Source organism: Ochotona princeps, chromosome 17, assembly GCF_030435755.1.
Source record: "Ochotona princeps isolate mOchPri1 chromosome 17, mOchPri1.hap1, whole genome shotgun sequence".
Classification (NCBI taxonomy): Eukaryota; Metazoa; Chordata; class Mammalia; order Lagomorpha; family Ochotonidae; genus Ochotona; species Ochotona princeps.
Window position 1 is genome coordinate 4,222,018 of NC_080848.1, and position 27,533 is coordinate 4,249,550.

At 49.7% G+C, this 27,533-nt stretch overlaps 2 protein-coding genes and 1 pseudogene across 2 annotated transcripts in view; 2 read left to right on the forward strand and 1 right to left on the reverse strand.

The window, feature by feature from the left end:
- RAB37 (RAB37, member RAS oncogene family) overlaps nt 1-27,533 on the reverse strand; it is a 50,382-nt gene that overhangs the window by 17,362 nt on the left and 5,487 nt on the right. The gene's annotated exons all lie outside the window — the stretch shown is intronic.
- Nucleotides 1,489-10,337, forward strand: CD300LF (CD300 molecule like family member f). Its single transcript, XM_058676486.1, has 7 exons — nt 1,489-1,681; nt 6,373-6,714; nt 7,038-7,164; nt 7,532-7,638; nt 9,139-9,167; nt 9,505-9,642; nt 10,044-10,337. The coding sequence occupies exons 1-7, from the start codon at nt 1,642-1,644 to the stop codon at nt 10,185-10,187; spliced, it is 927 nt and encodes a 308-aa protein (XP_058532469.1). The 5' UTR covers nt 1,489-1,641; the 3' UTR covers nt 10,188-10,337.
- On the forward strand, nt 3,267-3,348 carry LOC118759698 (U6 spliceosomal RNA; annotated as a pseudogene).

Genomic DNA, 27,533 nt, shown 5'->3' on the forward strand with positions numbered 1-27,533 from the left:
CCTGAATTGAGGATGCAGGACCACCAGGACAAGTCTGCTCCCTGTTGAGTCCTCCCAAAGTCAAGACTGGGACTAGGCAGGACCAGGGACCAAGGGCAGGGCACAGGGCACAGGGCACAGATCTGCTCACTCTTTTGTGCCCATTCTGGGGAAAGGAGAGGCTTCCCCTGACCCTCATTGCTCTCTCTCTCTCTTTTTAATGTTTTAACATTTTTCTTGGAAAGGCAGATTTACATAGAGAAAGAGAGACAGAAAGATCTTCCATCTGCTAATTTAATCTCCAAATGGCTGCAGTGTCTAGAGCTGAGCTGTTCTGAAACCAGGAGCCCGGAATTCCCTCGGGGTTTCCCATGCAGGGTGCCAAGGGTTTGGGTCATCTTCTACTGTTCTCTCAGGCCACAAGTAGGGAGCTGGAAGGGAAGTGGAGCAGCTTGGACATTGGTGCCAATGTGGGATGTCAGTGCTTGTAGGCAGAGGATTAGCCAACTGAGCCATGGCGCTGGCCCCTGCCCCTTTACTCTTGCAGGCTGCCATAACCTGTCTCATGCCTGGTCATCTCCTGGAAGCTGGAGCTTTTCCTGATGCAGGCGGTTGCTGTCTCCCAGTGTCCTGGGCAGCAGGCCTGTTCGATGAGTGCTGGAGCTCTGTGAGCTGCCCATGCCTGCACCCCAGCTTGCTGAGCTGACTTTACGGCCTGTAGATACACAGGAAAGCACAAGGTTCTCTCTGACCACCTCCTGGAAACTCCCCCATGTCAGTGGCTCTGGTTTTATGTGCAAATAACTCCTCCTGTCTCGTGTCTGGTTGGGGTGTGAAGGGTTCATGTCCTCTTTTGGGATATATTGGTCCGATGTCACACAGGGTGTGGGTGACTCACTGCAAAAGTGGCTGCAGGTGACCCTCGGTTCGCTGGGGTCTTGATGGAGGAGGGGACTTGGGGAATGGGCACAGTAGTCAGAGAAAGGGAGTGAGAAAAGAAAGCTGGGTTTTCTTTCTTTCTTTTTTCCCATCTGTTTCTTCCATAGTTATGGAAAAGGGGTGGGGGTGGGGCAAAGGTCATGAACAAAAAGCTGGAGGGCCCTGGAGTGCAGGACAGGTTCTCAGAGGACTCAGGCTTCCATCATCCATGGGCCCCCATCTGTCAGGAAGGGGCAGAGCATTCACTTACTAAAGGGGTCTTAGGACAAAGTCCCTCTGGCTTGTGAGGCTTGTAGGTCCCTGGCCATATCTCCTTGGTCTTTGAAACTCCTTTTGGTCTGGGTCTGATACCCCACATCTCCGTCATCCTCTCATCCCCAACTTTGGACCCGAATCTAATCGCCCAGATGTCTAACTTTGGTCCCAATCCTCTGTTGAACTCTTAGATCTCCCAAGATCCTAGCTACTCTTGAAACCATAGGCTTGGGGCTCACCGAGACCTGCTGGTGGATCAGGGTCCACCCCCGCCTCAGCCTCCACCCCCAACCTTGCCTTGAAATTGCACCTCCTTCCTGTTTTGCCGTGTCCACCAGTGGGAAGTGACTGAAGGAGGAAGTGTTAAAGTGAAAAGAAACAGAGGGCCGGGAGCTTAAGGAGTCGAACCGTGGCGAGTGTTCTCGCTGACCGGCTACCTCTTCAGGGAGAGACCAGTGAGCAGAGAAGATGTACTTGCTGCTGCTTCCCTTCCTCCTCTGGCTTTCAGGTGAGTGGACGGGGCTGTCCTCCTGGGAAGCTGTAGGCAGCAGGGGGATGTGGCTGGCAGAGTGGAGAAAGGAACTCAGCAAGAAGATCCTTTCTGCTAAGGGCCTCGTGAGTTGCAACCACTGTCACTTGGGATCTCAGTGTCCACAGCTGCCTCAGCAAGAACAGGGTGCACGAGCGTCATCACCCCATATCCAGCATGAGGTATGATTCCTGCTCTCATGGGAGCTGGCGACACTGAATAGGGAGAGAGTATTGGCCCTGCCAGTCTGCGAGCAGTGGGGAGGGCCAGCAAAGGTCAGGTCCTGCCGGGCACCTGACGTGTCTTTGTACATGTGCCCTCAACATGGGAGGGAGCCAGGGCAGAGGGAGTTTGCCAGGCACCAGAGGCAGGCAGAGGCAGCTCTCAGTGCTTGGGGCAGGAGGAAGCTGTTGAGGTTCTTAGGGTCCAGACCCACCATGGAAAGCACTGACTGCTGTGTAGGCAGATACCGGAGTTTGGCTTAACATTGATGTCCTTGAGTTCTGAATGTTGGAGGGTCTGAGGACTCAGTGCAGGGGGCGTCCTGTGGTATAGTCCAAGCTTTAGACCTCCCCTGGGACTCCAGAATTTTCCATACAGTTGCCTACTTCACACATCGACTCATGATCCAACCGCGTCTGCCTCTCTTGAGGCTGTTTCTCTCCCAGCCTCACCTATCATTGTGCTTGGCACTTTCTTGGTACTCAGCCAAAATCTAGGGGACGCTTGTCTGTTTTTCAGGAGTGCCTATGTGAGTTACAATTAAAATCCAAATATATTCTGGGGGCTCCCCACTTCCTCCCCTTCTCCTGGGACTCATCTCACTCCAGCCAACTTGGTTTTGAATGTGTGAGTCACACTGTGGCCTCAAGGATTTTCCTTGGGCTGTCATCTGGGCCCAGAATGTTCTTTCTGAGACAGCCACAGGCTCCAAGCCCTTGCATCTTCCGTGTCTTTACTTCATCCATGACCCTGATCAGAACTCTGATTCTCTTGTGTTTTCTGCCTCATCTCCTCCAGTCCCATGGGAGGTAAGCTCCAGCAGGGCAAGGAGTCCTGGGCCCACAATGAGTTTCTAAAAGGTACTGATTGGACAAGTAGTAAGTTCTGTTGAATGAGTGACCACATCCAATAGTGAGAGAGTAATGCAACTGCTGCCATGCCCCCTCCCTCCCACCCTACCCATCTTCCTCCGCTTTTCGAGAGAGAAGCAGTTAGGACTCTAACAGCTCTTTGGAGAGGACCCACCACTTGATGGGGATTCGTGAGTGTTGAGCCCCTTTGCAAAGCCATCTGGCTACACTTCAAAGCTTTAAGCACAGAAGCATGTGACCCAACAACGCCCCTCCCCCCAACCCCTAGGTTTCTACCTAGGACTCCCGAAAATGTTTATCTACAGAAAAAACTGTGACAGTGTTCTTCCTGGTGCCTGGAACATGCAGACCACCCAGCAGTCCATTCCCTGAGGAAGGGCTAAACGAGAGGAGGAGGACGTAGCTGTCTAGATGGAGGTTCTGCTGTGTGCTGCAGCATGGAGGGAAGGGGCTGAAGAGCATGGCGCCGTGCTCGCTTCAGCCACGCGTGTACTAAAATTGGAAAGATACAGAGAAGATCAGCATGGTCCCTGAACAAGGGCGACATGAAAAGCATGGCACTGAGTGAAGGAGCCAGCGTGGACAGGGCAGGCCACGTCCTGCATGGGATCCCGTTCACGTGAACTCGTCCAGAGAGGTGAATCCACAGGGCCTGGGGGAGGGGGTCAGGCAAAGTGGCCCCTGATGAGTGGAGTTTCTTTTTGGGGAGTTGAAGGTGTTCTGGATTTAGACAGGAATGACAGTTGCATGGACGAACACCCGCCGAGCTGTAGCCTTTAAAGGGTGGAGTGTGAATGATGGCTCAGGAGGAACACCCCACTGGCAGTGAGGAATGGGAGCCCAGCGGAAGTGGTGTTCTCCTGGCACGTGTTGCTGGGTAGCACGTGGACAGAAGTCTCTGAAAGGGACATGGCAGCTGGGTAGTCCTGAATGGTCTGTGGTTCTCTTACACAGCTTAATGGACGCTCCATTCCATCCGCCATAGTGTAAGTAAGATGGAGCAGTTGGTGGGCAGGTGTGCTGGAGCCCAGATAGTGTAAAGGATGAATAGGTGCTAATGAGTGGGCAGTTTCTTTCAGGGAGGCAGCGAGTCCCCTGGGGATCTGCTGTGGAAATAAGCTTGGCCTTGGCACATCTGAAGAACAGAAAGGTCAGGGTGGTGGATCACATGCCTGGGGGAAGGGTCGGGAGGATTTTGTTTGATCTTAGAGGGGGAGAAATGGGCCTTGTCCAGGAGCCCAGGAACTGGGAGAGGGCCTCAGCCCAGACCTGGAGCAGGCTGGCTTGGGGAGGGGTATTGTGGGACAATCCAACAGGGTCAGGAGTGCGTATTCCGGGCTACTTTGCTCTGGCATCTGCAAATGGGAGAGCTTGGTGGTAAGTGGATGTGACAGTCGTGTTGAGTGTGTGTCTGAGGCCCTGTCTGGAGTGTGAATCACTCGGGACTCAGGTCTCCAGCGTGAGCCCTTGCTGTACCCACCAGCTTCTTCCCAGCCTCTCCCACAGAAGTGCAGACACAAGGGCTGACACAGTGCAGAGGGTTAGGCTGCTGTTGGTGGTGTTAACCCCCCGTAAGAGTGCTGGTTTGTGTCCCAGCTGCTCCACTTTTGATTCAACTCCCTGCTAATGCTCCTGGGAAATAAGTGGAAGATGGTTGGAGTGTTTGAACCCTAGCATCCACTGGATGCTGGAGAACTGGATGGAATCGCATGCTCTTGCTTTTGGCCTGGTCTAACCAATACGGAATGTAGGTGTCCCAAGCTAGCAGCTTTACCATTCTAGCGTATCCCATCGAATACTTTTAGTTTATTCTTATTTTTCAGTGTGTGTGTATGTGAGAAAGAGAGAGAGAAGGAGAAAGAAAGAGAAAGCTCACATCTCCTGTTTTAGTTCTCAAATGCCCAGAGTGGCTGGCGTTAGGTTGGGCAGAAGTTGGAAGCTGCAAACTCAATCCAGGCCTCCCACAGGGGCGATAGTATCTAGCTCCTTGAACAGTCACCGCTGCCTCTCAGGGTCCGCCTTAACAGGAAGCAGGACTCAGGAGCTGGAGGCAGGATTTGAGCCCAGGTGCTTCAACACGGGACGAGGGTATCTTACCCAGGAGGCTATATAGTGTCCCTTTTTCTAACTTTTGGCACAGTTGTTTAAGCTTTTACAATTTCTATTTTTTTCCTTTTTCTTTTCAATGCAAGCATCTAACACTGAAAAATGTCTCTAAGCACAATTTAGATGCAACCCACAATTTTCTTTTAAAATGAGATAGAATTTACATGTGGTGGAGTGTGTGGGTCTTTAGTGCTGAAGTCTGTGAGTTTTCCACACATGCATGTAACTTGTGTCTCACAGCCCCGTCGAGTTACGGAACATTCCACCACCCAGAATGTTCCTGAGCTCTCTGCTCAGGAACCATGTTGACAGTCCACCACCGTAACCCACCTGCCACAGAACTTTGCATGGGTGGGGCCAGAGAGCACGCTTTTGCTCGCCTGTCACTCTGCATGGCTGCACTCCCAGCACCCATCTCCGCTGCTTTGCATGTCGGTGTTTTGTTCGTTTTCTTTCTCTGGTGTGCCATCACTGTGGGTGCAGAATCATTTGTTTATCCATTCTCGTGCTGGACATTTGAATTTTTTTCTCATGTATGGTTATCATGAGTAAAGTCATGAAAAGAATGTTATGGACATTTCTTTTCATTAAAAAAAAACCTTCAGAATGAAATTCCTGGGCTACTTTATTATCAACTGAAAAAACAGTTCTCTGAAGTGCTGCAAAGTAATTACATAATTTCACACTCATGCCAGCAATGCGTGGGAGCTCCAATGGTCATACCTCAACCATCTTCTAGTTACATATATATATGTATATGTATATATATATATATATATATATATATATATATATATATATATTAGAGAAAGCCGCTTTGCTGCCTCTGATTTTATAAAGCTGTAGTAAGGTAATGTGAGATTGGCACTGACACGGACAAATGCATCAATGAAAAATTCATAAATGAGTCACAAATTTGCTGATCGACAAAGAAACCACACACTTCAGCAGAGAGCAGGAGGCTGTGCAGGAGAAGCGGCATGTGGCATAGGGAGTCCAGGTGCTGGCCTGGCTGCCATCAAGTTCAAGGGTGTTCATCCAGGTGGTTCACTGCAGAGCCCCAGCAGCAGCATGGCTTGGCTGCAACCACAGGCCTTCCCCAGGCTCACTGATATGAGAGCTGGGTCAGTGTCCCTCTCCTGTGTCTCTCTGCCCTCTGCTGCTCCTCAAGACCAAATTCACACAGAGGCATGTGTAGAAGGCTCTTCCTTGAAACCCTAGGGTGACGGGCCAGTGGGGACATGGGACAGGTGAATTACAGCTTATTGCTCAGGGTAATGTTTGTGTTACTTTTGAGATCTGCAGTTGTGTCTTCCCAGGGTTTCCCGGTGGCTGGGGCACAGGGTCCTGGAGAAGGGCACAAGGCTGGTCTAGGTGCAGGTGCACTCCTGCTGTCCTGGACTATCCTCCATGGGGCACTCGGATGTGAGAGCCATGCCCTGTGCAGACACATGGATCTGTGTTTTGCAGGCAGCTCTGATGCCAGGGAAGCTATCACGGGTCCAGGAACAGTTAGAGGCCCAGAGCGGGGCAACCTGTCTGTGCGGTGTCGTTATGACGGAGGATGGGAGACATACAACAAGTACTGGTGTCGGGGAGCTGAGTGGAGTTACTGCAAGATCCTCATCAGAACCACCGGGTCAGAGCACGAGGTGCGGCGGGGCCGTTTGTCCATCAGGGATCATCACAGAAGTTGCACGTTCACCGTGACTGTGGAGCAGCTCAGTGAAGACGATGCTGACACTTACTGGTGTGGGATGGAGAAAGTTGGGGCTGACCCTGGGGTGCCAGTTGAAGTGATTGTTGAACCAGGTAAGGGGCAGGTATGTCACGGGCCTGCTCGTCCCTGGTCCTCAAAGCCTTGCTTGAGTGGTCAACTGGAGTGGGGCTCTGTCCTGGGGCTTTCTGAACTGCCTAAAGCCCTTCCCATTCCTCCTGTCCCTTCAGGGTCTGCTCCTCCTCCTGCTTCTGAGCCTCCTGCAGGCTGGGGACATGGGTGGGGCCAGGCTAAACTGCTCTCCTCAGCTGCCCTCCATTGCGGGCAGCCCACACTTCCCTGCTCAGAGCTGGGTGCAGGGTTGGGAGCAGGGGCAGCAGTGCCCAGGGCAGCAGGTGACCTTGTTCAATGCACCAAGCACCCACTACTGTGCTGACCACATCATCCACCACCGTCACCTCCACCATGAATATGTCTACAGCGCCAGCCACCAGGAGAGAGAACCATGGCTCCCCGACCATGTCCAGCCATTCCGGGGATGGCAGGTAAGCCACATGGGGATTCCTCCAGTGAATTTGCTCTCTGCAGTGTCAGGCCCCAGCCAGCATTTCTCCCAGACTCCAACTCCTTAGAGAGGGTGGGTTGCTGGGCCCTCCCCGCTGCCTCGGGCCTTCTTATGGAGCTTGGTATAAGTTTGCTGGTTATTTTCTTCAGCCATCCCACTGTTTCTTTTGGGCTTGGAGCCCCGTATCCTCTCTCTTAGTAACCTGGCAGTGAGGGCAATTGAATGTAAACCACAGGGCCCCTGGGGTTGTCAGGTTTGTGATACTCCCCCAGTCCTGGGTGGGCGGGATGGGGTTCAGAGGCAGTCAGTGGACTTGGGGTACACGGGGCCTCCATCTGTGTTTTCAGCCCCACCCTGAAGCTCAGCATCCTCCTCCCCCTCATTTTTGCTGTGTTGCTGCTTCTCTTTGTGGGGGCCACCCTCTTGGCTTGGATGATGAAACAACAGAAGAAAGGTGAGTGCACCTGGTCCAGCTGCATTGGACGAGGCTAGGTGTGGCTGGTGGCCAATGTTGCCATCTGGACGGTGCCTGATCCAGATTACCCAGACACTTTGTAAGGGTGCTGTCCCAAATGTCTCCAACAGTTGGGAGTCAGCGTAGTTGATGATTGGGTACCCTGGAGCTTGCTGGTAATTCCCGTGCTGTTTGGCATGAGCCACTAACCCTGTGTTCTCCTGGCCCTTTTCTTCTCTCTGATATGTTTCACTCTGTTGCCTGCCTTGGCTTTTGGTGGTAGAAGTGGCTACAGAAGTGGCAATGGCCTGAGGTGAGCAGCCCTGTCTGGGGTGACAGACTGGGGACTGTGAGGCTGCCAAGGAAACATTGTGCTAACAAAAGGGTGATGGAGAAACACACACACACACTCACACACACACACACAGAACACGGTCATCTGCACAGTCACACACTCATGCATGCACCCACACGCTTGGTCCTTCAGGTCTGATCAGAAGAGGCGAAGTGACTCTTACCCTTGCTCCTCCAGACTGGCTGGCTTGTCCCAGGGACCTTGCTCTCTGGGTCACAGATCATGAGGTCTAGTCTTGCTCAAACCCTTTTCCTGCCTGGCCTTTCTCCCCCATTCTCACATCCTCACATGCTGGCACCCTTTCTTTTTCCCAGAGTGCCTTGGGACCTGAGCTCCTCCTTCCTCACAGCTTGGGGAAAATTTTTTTTTTTTGAATCTGAGAACAGGGAGCTTCCCTCTTGTTTCTCTTCTTTCCTCCCATCTAGACTTGTGAAACTGAAAACCTGTGTGTGTGTGTGTGTGTGTGTGTGTGTGTGTGTAACCTCTAATTTCTTTGTTGTCTTTGGATCAAGGGAGGCCATGATAGGGGTCAGGGGGCAGGTGCATAGAACAGGAGCAGAGAGAAATCCCAGGAGCAGCAACAGTGTAGGTACTGGTTCATCCTGAGCATCCCCTCATGCTGTGCCTGGAGCCAGGTGGCTCGCTGACGCACATCTCAGCCAGCATGTACCTGCCAGGCACACTCAGGCACCTGGGATGCAAGCAAGAAACAGGCCCAACCTCCCAGTGGTTTGCAGAAACCTGAAGTGGAATTCTGTGGGATAAAGGTGATGAGAAAGCCAGGAGGAATGTGCCGTGGAGCCAGGGAGGCAGGGGTGAGACAGCTACCTGCTGGAGGTGCAGCAGGTAGGAATGACTTGGAGTTAATCCTGCAGGGGAAACCAGGACTGGCACTTCAGGCAGAAGCTAGGGCGGCTGAGCCTGGAGTTCTGAAAAAGGAAATTTAACCCAGGGGAGCCTGGACTTTGTATGGACAGTTGATGCATAGCTCTGGGATGTGGGGAACAGGTGCACTGGGTCTCCCTGCTTATCACGGGGACACACGGAAGCTCAGAGAGCAGACTCTGCACCCTCCTTCCATGTGTCTCTTCCCTTGTGACCCACAGGGCTCAGCTTCCTAATCCCAGACTATTTTCTCCTTCTAGCCTCGGGACCACCTCCAGAACAGGTGAGAGTTCCCTGGCAGCTCTGTCCCTAGGCCCTTTGTTTAACCATCTCCCAGGAGCCCTGAGGTCTGAATGCTTCAACCACTTGCCAGAGTGTCACTGTCCCTGCAGGGGCTGGGAGGATGTGGGAGGAGAGGCTGGGGAGGTATCTGGTGGGGTGGAGGGGGAGGATGGGCTGGAAACAACCAGAGGGAGGAGGACTGGGGTTGGGATGGGAGCCAGAGAAGCACAGGGAGAGAGGCAACCGGGCAAACTGAGAAGCTCACAACCACCCCCAGAAGAGGAACCTGCGCCCCAGACTGATCTTGTGATTCCAACCCGGGTTCCCTGTCCCACATACTGCAGACCCTGGAGAGTGACCTGTGCTATGCCAACTTGACTCTGCATCAGACAGGAAGTTCTGCCAGCTCCTCCCAGAAAAAGGCCCCCAGGAGGCTCTCCTCTGCCCAGGATGGTCAGGAGGACATGGACTATGTCACCATGGTGCGTTACCTGCAAGGGGTTGCCTGCATCGGTTCCACTTAGGTGGGCAGGCGCTCAGCAAAGCTGCGGTCACTGCAAGCCTGGCCTGGGCGTCACTGATCCAAGTCCCAACCCAGGGCTCAGGGATGGGCCAAGCTCAGTATTGGTGTTGGGCAGGAGACAGCTAGACTGGCTGAGGGACTGGGACTCTGTGGGAACGTGCTGCTTGGGTGGTGCAGGTGCCATTGTGGCTGAAATTCCTGACCAGCTGAGAGGAGAGGGAAGCTGCAGGGCTTGGGAGCAGAGCTCAGACAGCCGGGGGCGTCTTTCCCCAGCCAGCCTCATCTGAGGGTCCTTCCTGCCCATCCTGTGATGTAGCCCTTCCCCTCAGCCTCTCTAACCTCTGCCAATGTCGGTTTCAGGCTCCCTGTCCGAGGGAGGAAATCTCCTACATATCTCTGTTGCAACACGTCTCGGACCAGGAGCCAACCTACAGCAATACCAGCCACATTCCCATCAGGGTTCATCACGAGGCCACGGAATACAGCATCATCAAGAAGCCTTAGCCAGGCCTCCCTCATGGATGGTCCTGGGAGCATGGGCCTGTCTTGTCTTCTGGCTGCACACATACTCAACAGCACTAACTGGCCATCCTGCATGGCTCCCACCTCCTGTTTGGGCCTGGGACCGTATCGTAAGGGGTTTCTGTTGTTAGGGTTCTCCTCATATCTCCTCTGCCATCTGACTTGGAGGAGGGGGCTGGCCCATACTCTGGGATTGTCCCCACCCCTGCCAAAATGATATGGACAGTAGTCATCAGCCTTTATTTATTGCTTATGTAGAGGGGGCTCAGAATAGCCCCCAAAGATACTTACGTCCCAGCCCCTAGAGCTTGTGAATGTGACCTTGCATGGAAGAGATGGGGAAGATGTAATTAGGCAAAGGTTTTTAGGAGGAGATTCTGGCTTATCCAGGTGACTCCTGTGATCACAAAGGGGACAGAGGCGAGAAGATCAAATGGGGGTAAGATAATGTGATTGCTGAAGCAGGACCAGCAGCTGAGGAAAGCCGTGGGGCTCACCAAGCAAAGCCAAGGGACCCATCCTCGCTGGGAGCCTTGAAAGGAGCCAGCCCTGCCGACCCTTTGCTCCAAGCCCTGAAAAGACAACTTTGACTTTATGGTCTGGTTTTCAGTTAAGGCGCTGAAACTCTGGTCATTTGTTTTGTTTTTGTTTTTTTTGCAACAGCTGGAATTTACACCTTGCATGGCAGGTGCTCAGCCTGTGTGGCCACCTTCCCTGGAGCTACAGGAGGGAGAGTTGGGTTGGGAGCAGATGAGCAGGGATTGAACCCAGGTGTTATGGTTGTGGAGGGTGGAGTTAAGCCCCCACTCTGCCATGTGTGTGTGCCCACTTGTGCCACCATTTGCTGGGCAATGCAAGTCAGAATTCATGGACATGGCATGTGCTATCTCATCCCACAGTCCTGGTAGCCCTCCCTCTGGAAAACAGGAATCCCTGAAAATTCATGGGAAAATGCATGTTGTGAGAAAGTGACACATGGGTTTCAACCTTTGTTTATACCAGAATAAACTCATTTTTCAGTTCTTCCTTCTGAAGTGTCTCCTGTATCCTGTATCCTAACACATCCCAGTATCTGCATGATACCAGCCTGGTCCAACCGTCTACTCTCTGCCTGGTCTCCATCCTGCTCTCACTGTCCAGAGTCCCTTCTCCTCCCAGCTGCCAGGGTGGATCCTGCTAAGCACAGACTTAAAACTCCCTGCACATCATCTTCCAATGGCTTCTTCTCCAGTCCCTTTCTGCCCCTTCAACCCACCTGCCTCTCGCCCACTCTGTTCTAGCCACATTGGCCTTTCTTCTGTTCTAGCAAAGTGAGGCTTGTCTCCTTCTCTGAGCACTGCACCTGCTGTTCCTTCTTTCTAGAATACTGTTGCTGTAGATTTGAGAATAGTTAGCTCCTCTGTGTCATAATTTTGTCTCATTCACTTCTGTATTCCCTGTGTCTAATTAATGGTTGGCACACACACACACACACACACACACACACACACACACACACACACACTTACTAAATTTGAAAGAAGGGTATTTAATTTACTGGTTCATTCCCCAGATGGCCACAATGGTCAGTGCTGGGCCACGCTAAAGCCAGGAACCAGGAGCTTCTTCTGGATCTCCCATGTTGGTTGTAGGGGCCCAAAAACTAGGACCATTATACACTGCTTTTCTAAAGCCATTAGTAGGGAGCTGGATCAGAAGTGGAGCAGCTGGGAAGTGAACCATGTGGGATGCTGGTATTGCTGGTGGTGGCACCCAATTTATTCTGGACTCAATGAGTTGACAAGGTGGATGGTTCTGACTTGGGCACTCAGGGCGAGCTCTCAGAGTGGGCACAGGAAGGCAGTCTTGGGCCACGCAGACTGAGGAACCTCAGGATTGACTACCTGGAAGTGAGTGGTGAAGAAATGTCTCTATGAATGTAAGGTGAATCTGGTGGGGAGGGGCACAGGGTAAGGTATCAAGGGGAGCCATCATGCCAGGGGACACTGGCAAGTGACAGGGCAACAATAGTGGGCAGTGGACCATGATCAGTGTCTACTGAGCTGGGAACCCCCTTGGCAAATCCAAGAGAGCTGTCTATAGTGGTGGAGGACTCCTGAGCTCATCTCCCCAAAGATGATTTCCTGAAATGACGAGAACTTCTCCAACCTGGGACAGGGCCTCAAAAGCCCAGATGTTGTTGAACTGGCCACTTTTGCTGGCCAGGCCATTTCTGACCCAGAGTACCTTGGGTCTGCAGAGCCATAGAGATCTTTAAGTGAAGCTAAATTAGAGTGACCTAAAGTGGACGACTCTACAGACTAATATCAGTCACGAGGTAATGCCTGGGGACTGGCGCGTTACTGTGCCATTGTTAACTACTGCGCAGGAGGCAGCTTTAGTTCTGAGCTGATTTGAAGCAGCCAGTAGCAAGCAGAACGTTCAAGCACTTGCTAATGTTAGGCAGCAAAGAATTCATGGAGCAGCCATAGGGCTGGCACCATGGGTCAATTAGCTAATCCTCCACTTTCAAGCTCTGGCATCCCATATGACCCCTGGTTCATGTCCTGGCTGTGTCACTTTCCATCCAGCTCTCTGTTTGTGGCCTGGGAAAGCAGCAGAAGATGGCCCAAAGCCTTTGGGGTTCTGCACCTGCATGGAAGACTCAGAAGAAACTCCTGGCTTTGGATCAGCTCAGTTATGGCTGTTACGACCATTTGGGGAGTGAACCAGCAGTTGGAAAATATTTCTCTCCATTTTTCCTTCTCTCTGTAAATCTTCCTTTCCCATTAATAAATAAATCTTTGGAGAGAAAGAAAGAATGAAAGAAAGAAAGAAAGAAAGAAAGAAAGAAAGAAAGAAAGAAAGAAAGAAAGAAAGAAAGAAAGAAAGAAAAAGGAAAAGAAATGGAGCAGCTGGGACTCAAACCAGTGCCCACACAGATTGCTGGTACTACAGGCAGAGGCCTAACATACTATACCATGGCTCTGATCCTTGGATACAACGCTTTTATCTAAAATTCCAGAACCTGGACTGATGGTGTCTTCAGGGATCCTTTGCGCAGACATGGAACTGGTTACACTGTGAGACTCATGCACCAGGCCAGTCAATTCTTTTACTGTATGGAGCAGATGTCTTTCCCTGGCCCTGGTGGGAGCATCTAGTTCCTTTGTATGTTGGGTTGGAGTGGCAGGATGTCAGCTGACTATCCAGCCTGGATTGGTCCAGGCTGACCTAGTCTGAAGCGTGCTGGGAAGTAGTCGGCGGAGGAGGGGAGGCGACACAAGCCAGCGGCTAGAAAGAAAATCACGATGTTTGCTGATCTGTATCTGGGTATTGTCTCAGCTCTACCTGGCTGCCTCATATGAATTTTCTTGGGTGATTTTGGGGGAACTGGCACACCTTTAGTGCAAGGGAGAGAACTGAGAGAGGGATCCTGGGCTCTGGGCAAGGTTGGCATTTCCCATCTTGCTCTAGGGTTTCCAGGAAAGCAGCTTCTGTAGGCTCCAAGTCATGGAAGCACTCAGTTCTGATTGAGTGCCTCATTATTTATAGCCTTGCTAAGGTCCCTGGGGTTTCCCTCTTGGGCTTCTGAATTATTAATGTTTAAAGGCTGCGCCTGATAAAACTTGGGGGGTTTGGATAGCTTCCTGTGAGAACCATATGCACTTCTGATTGGATCAGAAGACCAAGTCCAAAACATAGGATTAAGATAAATGTGGGTGTGACGTGAGGCAATGGCTACCTTTGCCCGGTACCTAGGAAAGTAGAAGTCACAGCTGTGCAGCCTCAGAGGGACCAGGCCGTCTCAGAGTCCATGGATTTTGTGCACCAATAATTTTTCAGGTTGCGGAGAGCCGCAGATATGGGCATCAGCATTTTAAAAAATTATTTATTTATTTATATTGTGAAGGCACATATACAGAGAGGAGGAGAGAGAGAGAGAGAGAGGAAGATCTTCTGTTCTATGGTTCACTCCCCGAGTGGCTGCAATGGCTGGAGCTGTGCCAATCTGAAGCCAGGAGCCAGGAGTTCTTCCGGGTTTCCCATGTGGTTGCAGGATCTTCAGGCTTTGGGCTGTCCTCAATTGCTTTCCCAGGCTACAAGCAGGGAGCTGGATGGGAAGCAGGGCTGTCAGGATTAGGACTGGCACCCATATGGGATCCCGGCACGTACAAGTGAGGACTTTAGCTGCTATGCTTTCATACCAGGCCCAGCATTTTTTTTTTTTAAATCAAGTAAGTACACTCTTATACAGTGTGATTGAAATCGGCAACTAGTTAGTTCATTGAAGATGTTGAATGAGGCAGGAGTTGTGGCACAGAGGATTTAGCTACCACCTGGGAGGCCCACATTCCAGGTCACAGTGCCGGGTTCAAGCCCCAGCTACTCCACACATCTGCTCCAGCTTCACACAAATCCACAGATGCCGGCCCAGGATCTCAGGCGCCTGAACTCCACAGGGGAGACCCTGGAGAGAGCTCTTGCGTTCTGGCTAGTTCCAATTGTTGTGGCCATTTGGAAAGTGAAGCAGCAGTTGGAAGATCTCTGTCTCTCCATTCCTCCTTGCTGTGCTGCCTTCCAAATAATAAATAAAAAACTTTTTTTTTAAAGAAAAGTTGGCCAAATTAGGCAAGCGTAACAGAGATGCATTCATTCTTAAAATGTTAGGTTTTGACTCAGAGTATCTGGGTATGCAGCCCTTCTGCCGGGGTTTTGACATTGGCCTCTGGCTTTCTGTTGCTGGGATTAGGGGGCGTCACACACACTGTGCTGCCCCAAGTGCAGTTTCCAACTCCAACTTGAAGCCAGAAATTCCAGACACTCACGAAGCAATCCGACGACAAAAACCCTTGTTCGTTTTTGTGGTTCTCTCTCATATGTTATGTTTCCTTGACCTGTCGCTATTTGGCTTTCTTGGCTCTGAATGACAGGTCTTTCTAAAGTCTTTGTAAAGCATTTAATTTTAGTTTTTGTAGAAATAGCAGCTCTCTCTTTTTGTTTATACGTTTGCTTCATTGGACAATATTCTTTCCGTTTATACTCCTCATTCACGAGTTCCTAGCTCAGTTAATCCAAGTGCATCACAGTAATGAACACGTGTCATTTACAAGTTCCTAGCTTTATGCCAGTGCTATTTATGTTGTGTGCCTGCAGATCCCTCCTCATGGGAGAATGCTTGGTCCAGGCCCAGTCCTTGCCTGTACCCTGAGTGGGCTCCTAACGATGGTGTCACTTGTGGAAGCACGGGGTACCCCATCCATGGGGTGAAGGACTCCGGCAAGCTGGCAGACTTCTCCTCCCCAGAATAAGCCCCCTCCTCATAGTCCATGGTTCACTGTGTTCCCAGGTCCACATGGCCCTGTCCTGAGCACGTGTGTTCTGGCACCAAGAAAGGGACTGATTCATTTCATTCGCAGACGGTGCCTCTGAGGAGGGGTTCAGAGTTGGGGGAGGCAGAAGCTGTCCCTAGGGAAGGAAGGAAAGTTCTGGAAATCTGCTATGAACAGAATAGAGCTGTCTGTTCCTGTCCATGTGCCACAGATTCCAGAATAAAAAAAATAATAAAAAATAAAAAACCCCAACCTTCCTCCCCCAAAAAAAGTCTCTCTCCCCCTCTCTATATTCGGGGCCTTAAACTTTCTTATTCCAACCTGATCATCTATCAGCCTATTTATTTTTTTTTTGGAAGGCAGAATGAAAGAGAGAGGGAAAGAACCTTCCATCTGCTGGTTCACTCCCCAAATGGCTGCAACAGCTGGGGCTAGCCAGGAACTCCATTGAGGTCTCCACTGAGATGTTGCTCTGTGACAGCGACAGCCCCTGGCCTCAGTCAGGCCTCGAAGTGCCCTTCTGGGTCCCCACAGAGAGCCGCAAGCTCCGGTGGCGCACTCATTTCAAAACCTTATGGAACTCTGGACCCGGCCGTGTGGCCTAGCGGCTAAAAGTCCTCGCCTTGAAAGCCCCGGGATCCCATTTGGGCGCCGGTTCTAATCCCAGCAGCTCCACTTCCCATCCAGCTCCCTGCTTGTGGCCTGGGAAGGCAGTTGAGGACGGCCCAAAGCCTTGGGACTCTGCACCCGCGTGGGAGACCCAGAAGAGGTTCCTGGTTCCTGGCATGGATTGGCGCGCACCGGCCGTTGCGGCTCACTTGGGGAGTGAATCATCGGACGGAAGATCTTCCTCTCTGTCTCTCCTCCTCTCTGTATATCTGACTTTGTAATAAAAATAAATCTAAAAAAAAAAAAAAAAAAAACAACCTCATGGAACTCTTGCAAAAGCGAGCAAGCCTCAAAAGCAGAAGGACCAAGACCCAGTGACTTGGTGGGTTTGTTGGGAAACACCCCGCCATCTGTAGGCAGAGGGTGATGGTGGATCCAGGGCCCAGGCAGGGGAAGATGTGTCTTAATATCTGATGGGGGAGATGTGAAGTGGAGATGGTAAGGATGATGGTGGTGGAGGTCAGGCTCTGCTTCCTCTCCTGGGCTTGTCATCCACAGCTGGGTTCAGAGGGAGGCCACCCCCAGGGGGTGGCGGGGAGGGTATGGAGGGGGGGAGGAAGCTGTCAGCACTTCCAAAGCTGAGGTCGGAAAGTGGGGGCTCAGTGCGTGCAGGCCACTCCATCAGAGCAGCCTTCTACCTGCTTTGTCTACCCATCAAGGGCTCTGCTTCTGTGTTTGCCCTGCGCCAGGCTGAGGTTGCTTTGGCCAAATTCCTGGGAGGCCAATGACAAAAGGAACTGGGTTGAGGGGAGCTGTGTGCTTCCAGCTCTACCTTCCTCTTCCTTAAGGACCCTGAAGGCCTGGGAAAGGCCTTGCCAGAGCTAGGGTCTGCACCAGCTCAGCCCTGAGGTCCTGCCTTTTGTGACCTGCTGAGTGGCCTTGGGCAACCCTAGGCTGCCTCCCTTGGGATGCCACTGCCCCTCTGCCAAACAGAGTTGAGAAGTAACCTCCTGCCTTGTCTGAGGTGCACACATTGCAAGAAGCCCAGCTAATGAAATCATGCCCTAAGTACCGAAGCCCACCTGTGAGCACGTCCTGTTTTTTTTTTTTTTCCTAGACCTGATGGCCCGTGACCAAGTTTCCTTTGCAAATGAGGCCCAGTAAAAGACGAGCAACAGAAGCAAGGACAAAATAGAGCGAGAGAAATGCCACAATGTCACATGAGTCATGTGGATGTGGTTTCTCTCTTGCAGCCTCCTTACCCCTCATTGAACTTGGGGGAGAGGTTGGGACCGCAGGGCTTGAGACTACAGATCAGAGGCAACCACTGTGAAACCAGGTGCCGCAGACCCCACCCCCAGGGCTGCGGTGTCAGTGTCAGGGTGCTCACTTCTGGCCCCTACCCCCGCCTGCCCCAGAGTGGACCCGGCTGTTTTAGGGGCTCCCGGATTCCTTCACACTGCCCCCACGGAGGCTCCCTTAGTGTTTGGCGCGCAGGGACAGTGGGTGCATGGCTGGCTGGTTTTTCTGTTTTTCTATTCTTTGTATCTTTCTCTGTGGTTTTACCGTTTCAGAAGAAAGAATAGATTTTCATGTTTCTCTTCACTGGAACGCTCCTCTGTCACTAGCAAGAATGAGGGTGAATACATGCTTGGCAAAACAGATCTGTCACTCTATCTGCTGTCGATCATTTATCAGTAGATAAATAAGTCCTTGTCAATCACTTATCCATCACCTCTCAATCATCTATCTATTAATAATCTGTGTCGCCTATCTACCAATCATCTATTGCTCATCTTCACATCAATTATTTATCTATATCATCCATTGATCACCTATCTATTTGGCACACATGTGTACACACACACCTGTCTGTATTTTAGGGTGTTATTTCAATTTCATTTGAAGTATGTATTTTTTTTAAAGATTTATTTATTTTACTGGAAAGGCAGATCAAATTTACAGAGAGAAGGAGAGACAGAAAGATCCTCCAACTGCTGATTTACTCCCCAGATGGCCACAATGGTCGGAGCTGAGCTGATCCAAAGCCAGGAGCCAGGAGTTTCTTTTGGGTCTCCCACATGGATGCAGGGTTCCAAGACTTGGGCCGTCCTTGACTGTCCTCCTAGGGTACAAGCAGGGAGCTGGATGGGAAGTGGAGCAGCCATGGCATGAACTGCTGCCCATGTGGGATCCCAACATCTGCGGAGCAAGGGTGTAGCCATTGAGCCAGCGCACTGGGCCTGAGGTATGTATTTTTGATGTGGTTACACACAGAGAGCTTTTCAACTTTTTTTCATCTTCCAAATGATTCACAAGTAACCATCCAGCACCGTGCTTCCACGGTAGCCATAGGCCTCACATGCTTCTTCCCTACCCCTGGGCGATAGACATTCACCCCCCGGGGACCCACCAGGGCCAAGGCCCACCTGTCCACATTCAGGTTTCCTGATCAGCCTTCCATGCTGTGCCTTTGCTGTCCTGGCCCCTGCAGATGCTGTGCTGTGGGCTTTGCAGTTGACCTTGCTGGGACCATCACATTGACACTATACTTACTGGTGAGGGGGCACTGTCCACCTGTTGCCTATTGGCCCAAAGCATAGCTTAGTCCTTCCAGCTATGTCTGACACCAGATGTGGTGTGAAGTCTAAAGGAGGGATACAGTGCAGAACTATCCCGCAGAGCCAGACTCAGACCCTTCAGGGGTTTTAACCAGAAAGCAGGAAGGGCTGCATCATCTGTGGGGCCAAGCGTGTGATAGAAGTCCAGGGCTCCTTGCATACACGTTAAGATTCTGAGCAGTGTGCCCACACAGCATGACACAAGCCGGAGGCCCCTGGAGCACAGGGCCATGTGTGTGATGGTATAGCTCACCCAGCTGGGGGGCCGGGCTGTGGGGCAGGTGCCCCTTGCTCCTCCTCTGCTTCCTGTAGCCCTGGACTGTGCCTGCTGTCATCCCCAAGCAGAAAGCTCCAGGCATCTTCATCCCAGCTTGCCCTGATCGCCAAGAGGAGGAAGGGCATCCCTCAGTCAAGGTGAGTTTCACACCTGGCTCCTCACCCCCTGCCAAGTCAACCTCTCTCCAGCCTGTTCAGCTGTTGATTGTCCCCTAGAGGAAATGCTGCTCCCACCCATAGGAGCAATGTGCTTTCCAAGTCCAGCGGTTAACAAGCCAAGTCTAGTTATTCAGTCTTTAATGACACCACTGGGGGACAGTGTGATTCACAGGAACATGCCAGAAAGCCACACAGCAGGGTCCCTAATTGCTCCCATCACTCCCAGTTCAGCTGAGACAGTGACGAGATCTGTTCATTTCTGTTTTGGTCACTGCTCATTAAAGATGTAAAAAGATTGAGACCCTGCCTCACCCAGAGTCCTCATGGGGACAGCTGCTTTTTGTGTGAGTAGTGGCTAGCTCACAATTTCCCTTGGACACTTTTCTCTTCCGTTCTTGACCCAGAGGGCTGGGATGGGTTGGACTCCACTTTCAAGAGTGGCCCTGTGAGTCAAGTGTAAGCCATTCAGCACATTGGTTCTGGAAGAGACATACGATCATCATATTCTCCACAGCGATGAGTTCATGGGTGACCATCCTAGGCCCCCATGTGCTTTCTATCTAGGGCTACAGTTGAGAATAGGAGATGTGAGGCTGTGGTCCTGGAGTTGCTGGTGATCATGTGACCCCACGAGGAACCAGCTTCCTGTGACTGAAGCTCGGTCTGAAGGAACAATACTGAGAGAGAATGAGATGGATGTCACTGCTTCAGTTCCTTAGTTCAGCCAGGCTCAATGTCAGTTGCAAGCCCAGGTTTCCTCTTTTTTTTTCTCCTCCTCCTTCCCTTCTCTTTCTCCTTCTCTCTCCTCCTCTTCTTTCTTCTCTTCTTCTAGCAATAGAGTTGGATTCTGTCCCTGGTAATCAGAAGGGTCCTGGCCATCGCATTTTCCTCTTAGTCTGCACTACTCATGCTCATTTGCAGAAATCAAGGAAACAATTGACAAGCATGAGCTCTGCCTGTTGCAAAGTGGTTATTTGGATGGATGACCAAGGATGCACACCGGGCTCATAGCAGTGCTGGCACCCCAAGCTCAGTTCTCTTACTTTACCAATGAGCTGTCGCTTGCTCTAAGGAAGTCAACAGGCAGGGCAGGGGTAGACAGGTGGTGGGCCCCCAGGACATGGGGTGGTCTGGCAGGTGGTAGACGGGATGGGTATGCTGAGGGACTCTACAATGTTGTTTTCCTGTGTGGTCAACATATATGCCATGCTGTCAGGAGGAAACCAGGCTTTGGGGATGGAGGAGTGAGGTCCTGTAGGGCATGAACCCCTGCCCTGGCTTCCCTGCCATCTTTTCCAAGTCTCTTTTCATGGGCCAGGCCAGGCTGCTCTCCAGGGGCCAAGGATCTGGTGTATTTTGTGCGTGGTTGGATGTTTTTCAGTTGAGACGCTTGGATCTTGTGAATGGTGGTAGGGGCAGATTACTAACAGTTTTGTGTGTTTCTTTTTTTAAAAGATTTATTTATTTATTACTGGAAAGTGAGATTTACACAGAGAAGGAGAGACAGAAAGAAAGATCTTCCATCCACTGGTTCATTCCCCAAGTGGCCGCAATGGCCAGAGCTGAGTTGATCTAAAGCCAGGAGCTGCTTCTGGGTCTCCCACTTGGGTGCAGGGTCCCAAGGCTTTGGGCCATGCTTCACTGCTTTCCCAGTCCATGAGTAGGGAGCTGGAAGGGAAGTGGAGCATCTGGGATAAGAACTGGCATCCACATGGGATCCTGATGCATATAAGGTGAAGACTTTAGCCACTAGACCACTGTGATGGGTTCTGTTTTTTTTAATTTAATATTTACTTTTGTTGGAAACACAGATTCATAGAGAGAAGCAGAGACAGAAAAAAATCTTCCATCCACTGGTTCACTTCCCAAATTTCTGCAATGGCCAGAGATAAGCTAATACAAAGCCAGCAGTCAGGAGCCAGGAGCTTCTTCTGGGTGTCCGTGGGTGTGGGGGCCCAAGTTTTGAGCAATTCTCAGTTGCCATTCCAGGTCATAAGGCAGGAGAGCTGGATGGGGAGTGGAGCAGCTAGGATGTAAACTGGCATTCATGAGAGATCCCAGTGCTTGAAGATGAAGATGTAACTGCTGAGGTGATGCACTGGGCCCAGCAGCTTTGTTTCTACGTCAAACCTGCAGCCTGGATAGCTCCTTTCTCAACTGTGCACTGGGGAGACACCTTCTTTTTTGGATGTGGGCTGATAAGATCCTTGCTTGGGGAACTGAAAGTGTTCTGACTTTACCATGGGTTTTACAGACCATCAGATCAGTCGGTCAAGATTCAGACTTGGTAGTCTCGAAGAACTGTAAGCTTTTGACCTCATCTCAAAGGACCTGGCTTCCTACCATATGAGACTAGAGGTCTGTGATCTAGAATAAAAAATCCTCCCAAGGCCCATGTGTCACTTGGGCTGAGCCCCTTCTGGCTTGAGTCAACTCTGCCTGGGCTATCTTCTGGCTTCACCTGACTGGCCAGATTGAGCTTCTTGGGGTGGTGGTGACAAGTTGGGAATGGGTCTTGTGCCAATAAGCTTTGCTGAATTGATTCTTAGCCAGAAACATCAGGTTGCCGGAGGGAGCATGTGGAGAGGTGGTGGTGGAATGCAAGGAGATGACCCCAATCTTGTCTCTTTCACTCACAGTTCTCCATGCTGAAATCCAAGTCCCTAAGGCCCTACCAGGCACCAAGTGAGACGGAGATGACAGCTCTGGGAATGACAGATGGACTTTTCTGGACCGGAAGCATCACCTCCACTTCCTCCCTCTTGCCCCAGACTAGGTCAAGTCCAGGACCCTCTTAAGGTCAAAGGCAAGTGGTTCCTCAAGGATTGCAGGAAATGTAATTGTGGAGAGGACAGACTAATAGAATGCTTGACCCAAATCACAGTTAAACATAGCTGAGGGTGAGAGACAGAGGTCGGGGCGGGAGGATCCAGGGTTGGAAGGGGCCAAAGCAGCTGCTGACAGAGGTCCCTGTTGTAGAATGGATCGAGGGGGTTGGTCGCAGCGCACAGAGAAGACACTCCCAAGCTTGTCATCTTGATTGCATGAAATAATGGTGTCCTCCAGCTCCTTCTTTTCCGGATTGCATGCAATTGCATGCTTGGCAGACAGTCTCCTGATTATAATGTGGCTTGGCATCTAGGGCAGCACGTGAATTTTGTGAGTTTGGTGTCACAAACTTGCCTGGAAAGGTGGAGTTCCTCTTGGATGAATGACCCAAACCGAGCCTATGGAGCCAGGGGCTGCACACTGGACTGTGATATCCACCCTGCCGTGACTACAACTTGTGAGCCCCTTGCCTTCTCCTGACTCCATCCCTCTGCGTCTCCACCTGGTTTGGAGTTAACCAGAGGCAAGTTGCTTAATGTTTATGCCTCAGTTTATTCATCCGTAAATTGAGACTAGAATTAATTCATTGTAGGACTCAATGAATTAATAGGTTATCTGCTGTCAATATTCAAATGTCCACAAGCCTGACTTTGACCTTGAACAAGTCACTTTATTTTTGTTCTCTGATTTCCTTTTCTGTAATGTGGAGTTAACGACAACTGTTGTAAAAAAAAAGTGTGATACATTTAGAGTGTCAGAGTTGTTAAAATTTCTCTAAGTTGCGAAACTTTGCACAGTGTATTTTTATCATTTGTTGTAAACAGTTTTTGCTGTCACTGGATCCATCTTGATCACAGTACAGAGATTATTCTAATAACGCTCAGGTCATAACCTCACAAAACCAGAGGAGCAGGAAGGATGTGGGTACAGGCAAATACTTGGGACTGGGTTCCCCAACAAAAGCAAGGGAGTCCCAGGGGCTGCAGGGGGCGCAGTGCAGCTGGGGTGGATCTGGATTGAGTCTATACAAGTAGTTTTGTTGCCTTCCAGGGCTCATAGGGCTCCTCGGGGTGAGGGTGGAAAGGGGCTGGAAAAGCAGGTGTTGCCTGTTCCTGGCTGTCTCCTGGGGGAATTGTTTTCTGCTTTCCAATACACAGATGCTGGGAGGCGTGTGCATGCAAAACTCTAGCAGGGGACGGTGAAGACGAGGAGAGGAAATGTTTGCCCTGTGTTTAAAAGGCTGTTATGGGAGAATCAAGATGGCAGAATAGGGCAAGATGAAAAAACAGATGGAAAAACTTTAGCCAGTGTGCAGGAGAGAGGGCACATTCCCAGAAACAGGAGAGGAAGAATGACAGTAGAGGGACACCTGGAGACTGACAGACACAGAAAAGCAGTGGACACAGTGGTGTGGTGTTGCAATGATTGATACCCCAGTGGCATTCAGCGAATGGCAAACTGAACTGCATTGGCGGCCACCAGCAACAAGGTGGGAATGGGCATTCATCAGGAGCTCAGGAGGTGAGCCCAAAGAACTGCCCATCCTGCTCATTTGTTTGATTTGACCAGGGGTAGAGACAGAGTGACAGGTCCCAGACGGGGCAGTGCAGGAACAGGGTGGATCTCACAGCCCAGTCCATTCCCTAGAGCTGAATTGGGCAACATTTTGTATGGGCAGGCAATGGTTATGAACAGTCCTACACATGCACTGAGCTGGGAGAGAACTCATGACATGACATCTTACAGGTTCCACGTAAGAGAGGTCCGGATAGCCCTCAGACCTGACAGTCAGCAGATCAAGAACTCCAGCAGTGGCCCATCCATCAGGTGCCATTTTGTACAATGTGGCAAAGGTGTGAAGACTGCAGGGACAACAGTGAGCTGTGCATGTGCTGATCTGGGAGCAAACCCACTGAGCTTAGTGCATTGCACTGGTCCCACAGGAAAAATAATACCGAGTATGGCATTGTACGGGTCAAAATAGGTCCATGTGGCCCTTAGACCTAATAACCAACAGGTTCTGGTAAGATTAGCACCAACAACAATCTAGTTATATAGAACCTAGTGTCTCCCTAATCCTGGGAACTGCTCTAACAGAAAGTGAGAGAAAGGTTGTACAGACAACAGTGCAGTCTCAGCTTGGTATCACAGGAGGTGGAGAGTGGTGAGCCAGGAGCTGGGGCTATGGAGACCATGGTGGGAGTCTAACATAAGAAGCCAGACCTGAAACTCACTGGAGGGAGTGGCACAAGTGACTGCAAACAAAGAGCAATGTACCAATCACAATAAGTAAAATCGAATTGTGAACCTGCGGGTGACACAGCTTAGAAACCTGTCCCAAGGAGAAGACTCTGCTAACCAGAAGTACAATGACCAAGAGTAAATTTGAGACAAAGGCACAGTAAATATTATTGAAGACTCCCTACAAAGGAGTAAAAGCCTTTGTTAACCTCAGAGTTAACTGAGGACTACATCAAGAAAATAGGGGATAAAGAACTTAAAAACACTTGTTATAAAGCTTCTTATCAACAACGAGAAGCATTTAATACAGGAGTTCAAGAAATTTAAGAAACATGTCACATATGAAATGAATCAAATGAAAGCTGATATATCAGAAATTAAGAAAACAGTGGAGCAAATTAAAAGTACAGTGGAGAGTCTCCAAAATAGAATGAAGGAGGCAGAAGAAGGAATCTTAGAATTGGAAGATATTTCCTATCACCAGGGGGAAACAAACAAAAAGCTGGAAGCAGAGCTGGATCAAGCTAAAAATGTATTTAAGAATTGAAAGACACTAAGGCCAAATATAAGACTTATGGGAGTCCCAAAAGGTGCAGAAAGAGAAATTGGATTTAAAATGTATTTAATGAGGGCTTGGTGCAGTAGCCTAGTGGCTAAAGTCCTCATCTTGCATGCTCCAGGATCCCAAATGGGCGCTGGATCTAATCCCAGCAGCCCTGCTTCCCAACCAGCTCCCTGCTTGTGGCCAGGGAAAGCAGTCAAGGACAGCCCAAAGCTTTGGGACATGCACTCATGTGGGAGACCTGGAAGAGGCTCCTGGCTCCTGGCTTTGGATTGGCATGGCTCCGGCCATTGTGGCCACTTGGGGAGTGAATAATCGGACAGTAGATCTTCCTCTCTCTCTCCTCCTGTCTGTATATCTGACTTTCCAATAAAAATAAATAAATCTTTAAAAAATGTATTTAATGAAATAATAAGGAAAAATTTCCCTAATCTAGAGAAAGAATTGGGAAACAACATCCAGGAAGGGCACAGAACTCCCAACATGGTTGACCAAAAGTGATCTTCACCATGACACATGATAATCATGCCCTCTTAAATCAAACATAAGGATAGATCCTTCAATGTGCATGTAAAAAAAAAAATCAATTGACATTAAAGGAATGCCAATTAAATTCACAGGAAACCTCTCACAGGAAACTCTACAGGCCAGAAGAGAATGGAGCAACATATTCCAGACTCTAAAAGCAAAAATTGTTGGCCTAGGATAACGTACCCGTCAAAGTTCTCCTTTGTCTTTGAAAATGAAATAACATTATTTCATAGTAAAGAAAATTTGAAAGAATATGCCTCTTCCAAACCTGCCCTACAAAGGATAAAGATGTTCTCTTGACAGAGAAGGGGAATAGTGCCCCACCAAAACCAAGGCAAATGTGAAGAACATCCCAGTAAAATAATCACGGCAGACTAAATCATTTTAACATTGTTAAAATGACAGAACCAAATTACCAACCATTCGTATTAACCTTGAATGTAAATGGCTTAAACTCATCGATCAAACGTCATAGATTAGTAGACTGGATTTAAAAAAAAACAAAACAAGATCCATTTATTTGTTGCCTGCAGGAGATATATTTTCCCAGCAAAGATCAGTGGAAACTTTATCATGGATTTTTATTTTTATTTTTTTAAGTTTCATCTCTTCAAAACACTTTCTTCTGATTAAATTATTCACTGACTCACAGATCATACAGTAGCATTTTCTTTAAGAAGGCTCTTGATTTTCTTTTTCATTTCCTCTGCGACACATTAGTCATTTGGTAGCATGCTGCTTAACTTCATGGCGTTTTTAATTTCTTTTTTCTTCCTGTTATTGATTTTGTTTTGTGGGTTTCAATTTAAGGGGATGTACAGTAACTATGTAATGGAGACTATCATATTGAGAAGCATGTTATTTAACTTCATGGTGTTGTAAATTTCTATTTCTCTTCCTGTTGTTGATTTTGTATTGTGGCTTTTCATTGAAGGGGGTGTATAGAAACTATGTAATGGAGACTATCATGTCCATATGTGAGTATACAATGTAGTATGCATCTCTACTCCCAGATCAAAGATGGACTCCTAATGAAGCTGTTAACTGTATCTTGACAACAGAATGCTGGACTCTGCCATCATCCTTGCCCACAATGGTGGACATATGAGTGTTTATGAAGCACTATACTACAGTAATATTGCAGGGGATCTCAGTGGGTAGGGGATGGAACTGTGAAGAAATCCCAGGGCCTTTATGGAACTGTATCATAAAATGATAATAATAAAAAAATTTAAAAAATTAAAGACCTGTTACAAGAGATAAGGAGAGACAGAGAATAAGAACATATGTTATGTGTACATGTGTGTTCAAACAATTTATGTGTGCATGCATGTTCATGTGTGTGCATTTACCAGGGGCAGGGGACTAGAAAGCAACAGGAAACATGAGGTCAAACACAATTTTGGTTCAAGACACCTGAATGCCTGCCAGTGGTATTTGCGCACATTAGATGCCATCTGTCTGATGATGGACGAAAGCTTCCTGTTAATAAACAGAAGTGAAATTAAGAATGAAGGGAGTGAACTTTGGTATCGAGGTATGGGGACCAGGGACTGTTGTTTGAGGGGGATTCTTGGGCCCTGCTTCATTCAGTAATAACATGATTTCCACCTAATTGCTTAGGACCTTGCTGCTCTCAGGAGCGTGGGAAGGTGCGGGCAGGCTCTGGCTGCTGTGATTCAACATGGGTTAAGGAATCCTTATCCCTTGCATGTTTCTCATTTGGTGTCAGAGAACCTCTTGGGCAGGTGGAAGGGAGTTGGTCCAAGGATGGATTAAGCTGGGCACCTGCACCACTCACAGGCTCTGCTAGTTAGCAACAGAACTGTGAGCTCTGTTTTCACTTGCAGTCTTCAGGGACCATTTATTTTTGTTGTCCAGGATGGAGAGGAAGCAAGCAAGCAAGAAACATGTTGGGTAAATTTAGAGCCACTTCAACACCCAGTGCTACCTACAACTTGTCTGTCTGGTGCTCACCTCTGGCTGTTTATTTCTAGCAGAGTGGAATTTCCTGTCCCAAGATGAAAGAAGTCAAAGGTTGTGAAAGGTGACATGTTCATGCAAAGGCCCCAAGGACTTCACATTTCAGGGAGAGTGCTTTGGGCAGGACAGTTTGAAGCAAGTGGAAAATGACTGAGTCACTCTCGTTTCCTGCTAAGGTTATCCAAGAAAGCCAGCCGGTGCCACT